The sequence below is a fragment of the Ictalurus punctatus genome, chromosome 24 (assembly GCF_001660625.3).
Source record: "Ictalurus punctatus breed USDA103 chromosome 24, Coco_2.0, whole genome shotgun sequence".
Taxonomy (NCBI): Eukaryota; Metazoa; Chordata; class Actinopteri; order Siluriformes; family Ictaluridae; genus Ictalurus; species Ictalurus punctatus.
Window position 1 is genome coordinate 18385343 of NC_030439.2, and position 10758 is coordinate 18396100.

The 10758-nt window shown below is 40.8% G+C and overlaps 1 protein-coding gene across 1 annotated transcript in view; it reads right to left on the reverse strand.

Moving 5' to 3' along the window:
* Positions 1 to 10337, reverse strand: part of LOC108257430 (kinetochore-associated protein DSN1 homolog) — an 11684-nt gene extending 1347 nt beyond the window's left edge. The window contains exons 1-11 of the mRNA XM_053675422.1: positions 10259 to 10337; positions 9983 to 10010; positions 6860 to 7148; positions 6592 to 6665; positions 5812 to 5884; positions 5450 to 5531; positions 5163 to 5213; positions 4380 to 4451; positions 4130 to 4277; positions 1162 to 1249; positions 1 to 799 (exon numbers count right to left, since the gene is read on the reverse strand). The exon at positions 1 to 799 is cut by the window's left edge and continues 1347 nt beyond it. Coding sequence (XP_053531397.1) covers positions 717 to 799; positions 1162 to 1249; positions 4130 to 4277; positions 4380 to 4451; positions 5163 to 5213; positions 5450 to 5531; positions 5812 to 5884; positions 6592 to 6665; positions 6860 to 7148; positions 9983 to 10010; positions 10259 to 10281 — 1011 coding nt within the window. The 5' untranslated portion in view covers positions 10282 to 10337 and the 3' untranslated portion in view covers positions 1 to 716. The remainder of the gene's footprint in view (positions 800 to 1161; positions 1250 to 4129; positions 4278 to 4379; positions 4452 to 5162; positions 5214 to 5449; positions 5532 to 5811; positions 5885 to 6591; positions 6666 to 6859; positions 7149 to 9982; positions 10011 to 10258) is intronic.
* Positions 10338 to 10758: the final 421 nt, after the last annotated feature.

Genomic DNA, 10758 nt, shown 5'->3' on the forward strand with positions numbered 1-10758 from the left:
CTAACGTTTGAGAAAACCAACAATGATGGACCGCAGACAAACAAGTCGCATGTGATCTGGATTCGTACGGTTTTATTTGTGGTATAAATGAATCACACTGCCATCTAGTGTCCAGCTCTTGCCGAGCTGTTTTCGTGAAATGTTGCTGCAGTTTATCTCTGGTAATGATTACCTGCTGTTATAATGAGTATATAATTATGTAACACATTTAGGAAACAGATGACACCAGCAATCACGCTCCATTTTAAACAGCAAAGCCTTCAGCTCTTAACATGACACCTTTAAAATGATTTAACTAAAGATTTAAACATGTACATGTTTACCAACAAAATATTTTTTTTCCCCCCGCCCCTCGGGAAAAGAAAGGTGTATAGAAGACGCAAAACACACACTACGGCCGGGCAAAACGATCATATATAATACGATACCGATATCATGACATAACACGTGTATGATACTCAGAAAAGCCTATTACTGAATAACATGAGCGCTAAAGAAGCGACTATTTACATACTAGATGTATTTATTTACATATGATGTACGTTCCATAACGGCCCTGACGTTTCGCAAGTGCTGAATGAGCAAAACTAGACTGTAATATTGAGGACAGGTCTTTGTGTATCGTTATTTTGTTATATTTGGGTCGGGTCGAACTGTATCCGTCGTCCTGGTAAGACATACGGGACAAGTCTACCGAGAACGTTGGAGAACCTTGACTAAGATGACGTGGCGGACTGAGGGAGGTTTAGGAGCGTCTTCACCGGGGATGATGGGAGATCCTGGAATCCTGCGCTTCGAGCTACGGTTAAAAAGAAAGAAAAAAAAAGTGTCAAGTTTGAAAAGTTACACATACACTAATATATATACATATATAAAATATAATACATCAGTGTGATCATGTCACACTTAATGAATCGCTCTCTCCACTGAATACACTAACCTTAGTTTATTATGTTGCTGTTTATTGCCAAAAAAATGATTAAAATTACTCATAATTGATCATATTGTTTTAATGACCTTGTCCTAAAAGAAATAAACCATTTGAGGCTTCTCTTCGTGCCCAAGAAAGAACTCCCCTGTGATCAAATCACTGCAATGCCCTTGAGTGCCATATCGCTTTATTCTAACAGGAGAACGTTTTCTCCAAAAAGCATTCCTCACCCAGTCGGGCGCTGGTCTCCTGCACCAGTAACTGAGAGTCCTCCTGGAAGGACAGGAGCGCCCTCATCATCATGCACTGAGACTCCAACTACGAACACAACCACATGGATAGTCAGCGTTTGTTCAAGCACAGATGCTTATAACTAAGGAAGCACCTTTTTTTTTTTTTTTTTTTTTTTAATGCAATAGATCCAAGACACATAGGGGCACCATAATGCATATTTTTGGGGGCTGCAAGAAATGTAAATAAATAAATAAATAAATAAATAAATAAATAAGAGGAATCTGTACACGAGTATTCCGTAAAGGTTCTGGGGATAATATAACACTTAGGTGTGGACTTAAGTGAGGTTTCAGACTCTGTATTAATAAAAAAGGATAGGTCTGATTTTCATATACACCGCCAGTCAAAAGTTTGTGGACACTCGACCGAAGAGTTTCTCATGATCTTAAAACCATTTTGATCTGAAGGTGTGTGATTAAACGTGTGAAATCGGTGTCGTAAAAAAAAAAATATATATATATATATATATATATATATATATATATGATCGTGCCGACGTATTAATTTCTTTCATTAGAAAGCTAACATTTTATTTACAAAATAAATATATATATTTTTTTAAACGGACGACTCGGAGCGAGATATTCCGAAAAGCAGGCGATAAGAGTCCGGCGTCGGTGTGAACTCCTTTAATACCGTTTAAAAAGCATCTCGGGGAAATTCCTCAAGACATCGGGCGAGAAAACGCCAAGAATACATCTCTGGAAATTCCAGGTGAAAATGGCGTCCACTTTGAAGATGAAATATGAAATTATTTTGGATTTTTTATCACGACGTAATTCCCATAGGTCCACTGGTGTTACTCCGGAGTTTTGATAACTTTATTATTATTATAAAATGTGGAAAAATAAAAATAAAGAATGAGTGTGTCTAAACTTTTGACACCCAACAACAATTGCGCAACTATTTAAACAAACTATAAACATTAACTTTAAACAAACTATAAAATGATAAACTACACACAGAATATTTAACATACATCTTTATAAAAAAAAAAAAAAAAAAAAAGGCTTAAGAAATAAAACCAAAGACCTGGGATACTTTTTTTGGACCTGTAACGATCCTTTTGAACCACGTCTACATAAAATATAACTCTCTATCTGTACACTGCTCTGCTCTACTACTCCATTATTTTCATTTGTGTATTTCTCGAACAATTTATTATTTTTTTTTTTAAACTTTCATAGCTCTGTATAATTTAGCTTTTTTTTCCTTTCTGTTTTAATGTGTATTTTGTAGTTAACTCTATCTTAATGAATCTAACTTGATTTTGAATTTTGCAGTTATGATGAAAACTAATAAGCAATAATATAAAAAAGAGAGCATATAGACCTAGAACAACTATCATTTTTTTTAATGACCTTAACGATCCAGATATCCACCAGCCTGCGTTCGCAGTCCCAGACGTTTTTCTAGCTTTGTCCCAGCAAGAATTAAAGCCGCTCATCACTGCCCTTTCTCTTTAAAGGAAAACTCATTTAGCGTTGTGTAATCTTTAACAGGGTACCGGTTGTGAGGAAGATGTACGCAGGATCGTAAACGCTTTAGCTAGCCCGCTGGGTGATTTAAAGCTCCAGCCCCATGAGTTTGCTTAGAAACCTAAAATGTGCTAGCTTAGGCAAAGTAATAACACCGCACGCTAATTAGCTAGTGAAGTGCCTTAATCCGGACCGGGGAACGGAACGAGTTTATGAATTTCCAGGGACGAGACGACAGCGTAGCCTTAGTCCTCATCCTCTACTGATAAAGATATTAATGCGGCATATTGTTTCCTGTGTTTCTCACAGGACAAGCTAAAATACAAGTTAAAATATTATTCGACTCTGCCTAGTTTCTATTTTCTCCCGATAGGTTTAACTGATGAAAAAAAGGTGGGGGGGGGGGGGGGGGGGGGGCATCTTAGCGAGTGTAAATACCCTGCGTAGATTTGGATTTAGCTAGTACTTCCAATTATAAGCTTAGAATAAACCAAATGTAAGATTATTAAACCCATTCCTAGACATCTTTTTATTCATTTCAAGCTTGAAATACTCTTCTATTGGCAAATTACATGCAATCATTATTAGAAAGAAACGCAAAACTATCTGAAAGTAGAATAACAACATTGAAAGGTTGAAAACAGTATAAACAAAGTCTAGGAATAAGTTTATTTGGTTTAATGTAATCCTCTGAGAAGGAAACACTGGATACATTACACTATACTCGAGATATTTTCCCGCTTGCTAAGATGGCCGCTTTCTGGCGGTGTGTTAGAAGAGTTGGAGGATTATTTTACTCGGTTTTCGTCGGTGTTTCCACATACCTGTGTGTTTCTGATTCGGAAATGATCGGACAGTCTGACTTGTGAAAACTGTTTTACTTTCATCCGGTTATAGTTACAGCATCGAGGTGCGTCACCCCCCCGTGTGTGCGATTATTGAATCAACATGTCCGCCAGGCAACGGTCCAGGTGTAAAATCTGCTTGTGTAACCCTTGTGAACATATTTAGCACGTAGATCACTTCCTGTCTGTCGTTTTAGAATAATAATTAAAAAAAGAGATCAAAACTCTGGAGTAACACAAATGGAACTATGGGAATGACGTTGTGATGAAATAAATAAATAAATAAATAAATCCAAAATAATTAAAAATAATTTAATATTTTTAGCATCTTCAAAGTAGTCGTGCTTTTCACCTAGAATTTCCAGAAATGTATTCTTGGCGTAATGGTGTAGTGCACAGGGGGGGAAAGTTAACAGCTGAAGCCGTCCCTTCCTGAAATCCTCCTCTGTTGAATCGATACAGTTGTGCCTTTTAAGAATAAGGGGCCGTTAATTATAAAAGCAGATGATTTATGAGGCTTAAAGTGAGTGTAACGCTGGTGTTGTCGTGATCGCAGTGTGTGTGTGTGTGTGTGTTCTCACCACCAGCTCCATAGTGTTGAGGACTCTCTGTTGTCTCTGCAGCACTGCGTGGTAATCGGGTTTATTCAGGATCAGTTTGCTCTGAGAGGACTGAGCGAGGCAGGACGGGTCCAGCTTCACACCTCTCTCCTGTCCTTCCTCCACTCTTCTGCACATCATACACATCACAACATGGAGGGGATTTAAAAGGGATTCAAGTGGAAACTGCTGTATATGGTTAGTGTGTGTGGGTCAGTGTGTTCACACTCACTTGGCCAACTCCTCCGATTTGGAGCGATGTTTATTTAGGAGCGACTCCCAGGACAGACTCTCAGCCTGCAACCTTAAACAGCGATTGTACAGCGTTAATAAAACTCGGTGGAAAGATCGGGGTTAAGGTGAACATTAATGACGCTTCGAGACGGATACTAGCACCAGGTTTCCATCCAAGAACAAGGGCTTCTCTATGAGAAATTATATATATAATATATATATATATATATATATATATATATATATATATATATATATACACACCCCGATTTGTGCGCTTAAAGATACTCGCATCAGTATCTCCATGGTGGAAACGGTAAAGTACGGAAGGATGTGAACACAAACTCAAATAAAAATAGAACGGCAATAAATAAATAAATAAATAAATAAATAAATAAATAAATAAATAAATAAAGTGCTCTGCTACAAGCATCTGATTACAGCACTACGTGTCGTAAATGACGCGAAATGATAGCGACATATTTGGCGACTAATGATGGCAATCGATCAAAGCAGACTGCAAACTGTGCTCTGGGAAAATATCAAGAGCAGGGACTACAGCGTCTTCCTACGATACAACTGCAACTCTGCTCGATCCAGCGTAGCTATAAAAAAATAAAAAAATAAAAAAACTCCAAAACAAACACGACATCCTTGCTTACATTCTAAAGAACAAGTCGTGTGTGTGTGTTTTTTGTGGTTGCTACTTCAGCCGGTATCGGTATCGACGAGTACCGATAGACACGCGCATCCCTGGTAATCAGTTTAAGAAACGTCCTACCTGTTCAGGTCCTCCTTTGCACGTCCGATGGCTCTCTGAACGGCAGGATCGCTGTACAGAAACGGACACCGAGTTCAATCCGTATGAGCGCGGATTCAAAAGGTTCATACAGACGGTTTGAAATGAGATATGTTTAGGACCGCATTTACTAGCGCATTAGATTGAGATCCTATGCGAACAGAATTTTAAACAAAAAGGGCTTTTCACAGGTTCTCCGGTAATTTAATTAAAGCGGGGGTGGGGGACAAAGCTGCATTATAATGCATAATTACTAACATCACTGTTACCTGCTGGTGCTGGAGAACGACAGCTGACTTTCTTCACTGATGGTTTTAGCCATACTCGACCACTCAGTCTGCAGGGAGTCAACTGCAAGAAAACATAAATAAATAAATAAATAAATAAATAAATAAATATTCAATAACTCGAATAAAATGGTTTCCGTTGCCATGTTTGTGAAAACCCCCCCCAAAAAACTACAAAGCACTACAGCAAAAGTGAATACTGGGAATAAATGAAGTAAGGAATATAACAGCTGGGGGTGTGCTGTTAAAGGAAATTAATCCTTCAACTTAAAATGAATCCAGAACTAAACACGTCACTTGATGTTTGTCGACTCTAAGAACCCTAAGAATAAACAATCGGGTACCTTGTGTTTGAAATGCCTCCAAATCAGCACCAGGGATGGTACGCAATGTGTTTTGCAGCCTCTTCACTGTAACCTATGCACGTGCACACACACGAGAAGAGAGAGAGAGAGAGGGAGAGAGAGAGAGAGAGGACAAAAAGGTCACATTAAAGCATCAAACAAATGAATATCACATGTAGTCATGTGTTTCTGTGAAGTGTTTTTTCTAATATTCTAATATTCATAACAATAACAACATGGGTAATGTTTATGACAACCTAATATGAACCTCGACTGATCGGCTTAGAACCGTATAATCTGTGACGGGTTCCTGGGATTTTATATACAGATTACGCTGTTAACTTTAAATCTCTTCATTCATTTCGTCACACGACGATTTAACGAACATTTTGCGAAACCCGGCTGGCCGCTTCAAATCAACGACCTGAAAGGAAGCGATTCCAAAATAAACGTCGTATAAAACGGACCGTACGATCAGGATAAAAGTAATGGCACACTGTAAAAGGAGGAAGTGCTGGTGTGCATCTACGGTAGTCGGTGCACTGCGGTGGCTGAGCTGCATTACTGGAAGGCTGAACACATCCTGCACTGAGGAGGCGCTCTTTCACAGCTTTCAGCTCTCTGTGACCTTTTTACGGCGTTTCGTGGGCGTGGCACGAGGTAAATCGGCTGTGCTGTGATCACGCTTGGTAATTTATGGCGTTTATTAACTAAACTACTTAACTATTCATTAAACCTGACGCCGTGATCCTCACACATCCGGACACAAGTCCAAATCACCTGCATTGCCGCTTCCATGAGTTTCTCCAGCCTCTCTTCATCACTCAGGTCCAGGCTGATGGATTTGCACAGAGCTGAAGAACAGTGTGAAAAGTAAAGAAGATAAGATTACACTACAGATTACACTATCAGCCGGCGGCGTTGTCTTCAAAGTCACCACGACGACAGCTTTCATTCGGAGATAATCCTCCGTTTACGTATGACTGAGTGACTCTCTCCCTTTCCATACCTAATGTGAAGAATAGAAACACAAACCACGTGGACTCACACTGGGAGGTGTTGGGGATGGCAGGGAGCGACGCCCTGCCTCTAGTCGACCTCCTCCAGGATTTTCTCCGTGAGCGAGGGCTGAGATCAGGAGCGGCGAACGCGTCAGTCGTCGTCTCTCTCGGCGTGACGTCTGCATGAGCTGCATCTTGGTCTTCTGGCCGTTTCTCTTCTAAAAGAGCGACGACTGCTGCGGGAGATGAAGTGCGAGGAGACTTCGGGGGAGGTTCGGGACTCTGGGTTCTGTCCAATTGTCTTTTGGTCCCTTGTGAAACGTCCTCTGCTGTACCCTAGATCCGTGTGGGGGGAAAAAAAAAAAAAGAGGCTAAAGCACGGAATAGTTCAACAGCACGTAAATTAGATTAATTTGAGGGTCATGAACATAAAATTTCGCCCTATAATTGTCATAAAATTTGACGTTTTTTAGTTTGTGATGTGTCGAGTGAGAATTTCGAGCGGTATATGGGTTGTTTTTTCATTTTCTGAGGCAATGATTATGATCTTGCAGTGCAGTATAATCAAAATGCTTCCACAGAAAGGTCTTTTCGACATCTGAGCTGTTAGTGTGTATAAAACAGTACGATATGGAGGGTCTGCCATTCTGTAAAGATGTACTGCATTTAGTTAAGGGTATTACGGGAGGGGACCAGTTGTGAGCTTCAATGGAAATGAGATCACAGACACCCGAGCACGGTGACATTAACGCAGGAACGCTTACTGTATCTGTTGCTGTATTTCCAATTAATGAAATCGATTTCATAAAATACAGTGCAAAGTAACGCTATCGGGTTAAACAGAAGTTTTGAGTAAGATCCGAGACACGATCACTGGTCATAATATCGTTAAGTTCGTCTGGTGTCGATAAAATTGTCCTAATAGCCGACTCTTATCGGTGAGCGGAGTCAAATAACCTGACAGCTGGAGTTCACTGTTGCCAACTTGGAGACTTTGTTGACAAGTTCCTTTCTTCATTTAAAAAGAAAAGAAAAAAAGAACTTGGTGGAAAACCTGGAGATGTTCTGAGGAGATGTTAGTAACTATCGTGCACGCGATACAGCTCTCCAGCTCACATCACACCGCTGCTGGTACCAGGGTCGTAAAGCCTGATGGAGCTGTGCTTATGAGCCAAGGTTCCTATCGACCAATCACTGACCACCACCGTTCCCAACGACCAGTCACTGACCACCACCGTTCCCAACGACCAATCACTGACCACCACCGTTCCCAACGACCAGTCACTGACCACCACCGTTCCCAACGACCAGTCACTGACCACCACCGTTCCCAACGACCAGTCACTATTGTTCCCAATGACCAGTCACTGACCACGACCGTTCCCAACGACCAGTCACTGACCACCACCGTTCCCAACAACCAATCACTGACCACCACCGTTCCCAACAACCAATCACTGACCACCACCGTTCCCAACGACCAATCACTGACCACCACCGTTCCCAACGACCAGTCACTGACCACCACCGTTCCCAACGACCAATCACTGACCACCACCGTTCCCAACGACCAATCACTGACCACCACTGTTCCCAACGACCAGTCACTGACCACCACTGTTCCCAACGACCAATCACTATTGTTCCCAATGACCAGTCACTGACCACGACTGTTCCCAACGACCAATCACTGACCACCACCGTTCCCAACGAGCAGTCACTGACCACCACTGTTGCCAACGACCAATCACTATTGTTCCCAATGACCTATCACTGATCATGACTGTTCCCAACGACCAATCACTGATCACCATTTTTCAACGAGCAGTCACTGACCACCACTGTTCCCAACGACCAGTCACTGATCACGACTATTCCCAACAACCAATCACTGATCACAACTGTTCCCAACAACCAATCACTGATCACAACTGTTCCCAACAACCAATCACTGATCACGACTATTCCTAACAACCAATCACTGATCATCACTGTTTCCAAGCAACCAATCACTGATCATCACTGTTTCCAAGCAACCAATCACTGATCACCATCGTTGATTCAGAACAACCCCTCACCGCCCACTATTGCCTGTTTCACCCATGTATTTCTATTCTTCAATTCATTTTTATTTGTATAGCGCTTTTAACAATATACATTCTCACAAAGCAGCTTTACAGAAACATATACATCTCAGATCTAAATTTTAAATTGATAAAGTTATCCCTATTGAGCAAGCCAGAGGCGACAGTGGCGAGGATAAACTCCCTGAGACGATATGAGGAGGAAACCCTGAAAGGAACCAGATTCAAAAGGGAACCTCATCCGGGTGACACCGGATAGTGCGATTATAAATAACTCCCTTCAAACACTGTGTGCTACATGATAAAAACTGTGCAACTGTGTATTCAGGAAATTCACCACAGTCTCAACATGAAGTCTATTCCGCTGAAGTCATGATGAACTGTCCACCGATGGAGACCCGAGCGCAAAGTCTGTTTGTGGCAAAACCGTCACCGCACCAAAACTGCCCACATCAACTGCGGTCCAATGCCATCTTCACGTCTTCCAAGCGTGTCCCCAGGCTGTCCACATGGGGCCATCCTCAGCAACAACGAGTCGCCTCCAAGTGACGAGAACTCCAGAGGCTGGACACCAGGACCGGACCAGGCCGGCCCTGAGAGCGGAACGGGTCAGCCCCACTGCTACCCCAGGAGCAACACATGTAAAGCTTATGATTGTGACTATTAATACGTCGGTATCATCCAAAGTCTTCGCAGGTCTTTATTTTAAAAACTTTGTCCTTGGTGATATTTACAGTAAGCAGAGTGAGTTATTCAATCCCTATTTCCTTCATGTCTATTCCCCAACTCCTCACTTTCACAGTTTAATTTTGTCCTCTTTCTTCATAGCTCTATAAATATTTTGTGTTTGTGTCATTGTGACCATTTTTCTATAAAGAGACAGTTATAATGTACTGTTTTCTATTCTGATAAAACCCTATTATAGTCTTCAGAAAAACAGGTATTGATATGCAAACGATCATGACAATTCACTGAATATGCTAATTACGTATGACGTCACGTGGGGCTTCCGGCGACTTTCTGACCATACATTAACTACTTTCCCCTGAACAGAGCTGTACAACACTGATGAACCGTATCGCATACCGTGTCAAGCCCATCGTCTGTCTGACACCTGTGGAAGACAGAAGACATGAAAATGCTGTGTGATTACATTCGATTTAAAATAACGCATTTAATTATTTACGTGGCCTGGCAGACATTTTAGAGACATCAGCAAAGCTAGCAAATACCTACAGCTCGGTTTAATAACAGCAAAATAAACGTGCTAAAATAAACAAAATGTATTAAAATCTTTTTAAATATATATACATTTATTAAAATAATAAAAATGAACGCGACTCAAATACGAACATCTCAAACCTCTGATTTTGCAGCTCCGCCATTTTTCTTTCGCGCGCGGTTAATAACAAACGCCTTCTTTCTTCTTCGCTGTCGTTTTCTTTCCTCATGGCGGGCGACACATAGATTTACTGTGCGTTACCGCCACCTACCGGACTGGAGGAATTAGAAAAAATACAATAGCTGTATTATTGTATGCTGTACAGATGCGTCTCAAAAGATTTGAATATTGTAGAAAAGTTTTCACATTTTTTTCCACCGTAATTTAATTTGAAACTGGAACTTTCGTATATTCTAGATTCATTACACATTAAAGTGAAATATTTCAAGCCTTTTTAAAAATTATTTTAATCTGGATGATTACAGTTTACAGCTCCATGGAAATCAAAAATCCAGTATCTCAAAAATATTAGGATAAAGAAGTTATAATACAGAAATGTAGAACTTGTGAAAAGTGTGTTAATTTATGCACTGATACTCGGTCGGGGCTTTAATCCTTTTGTATGGATTACTGTATCGGT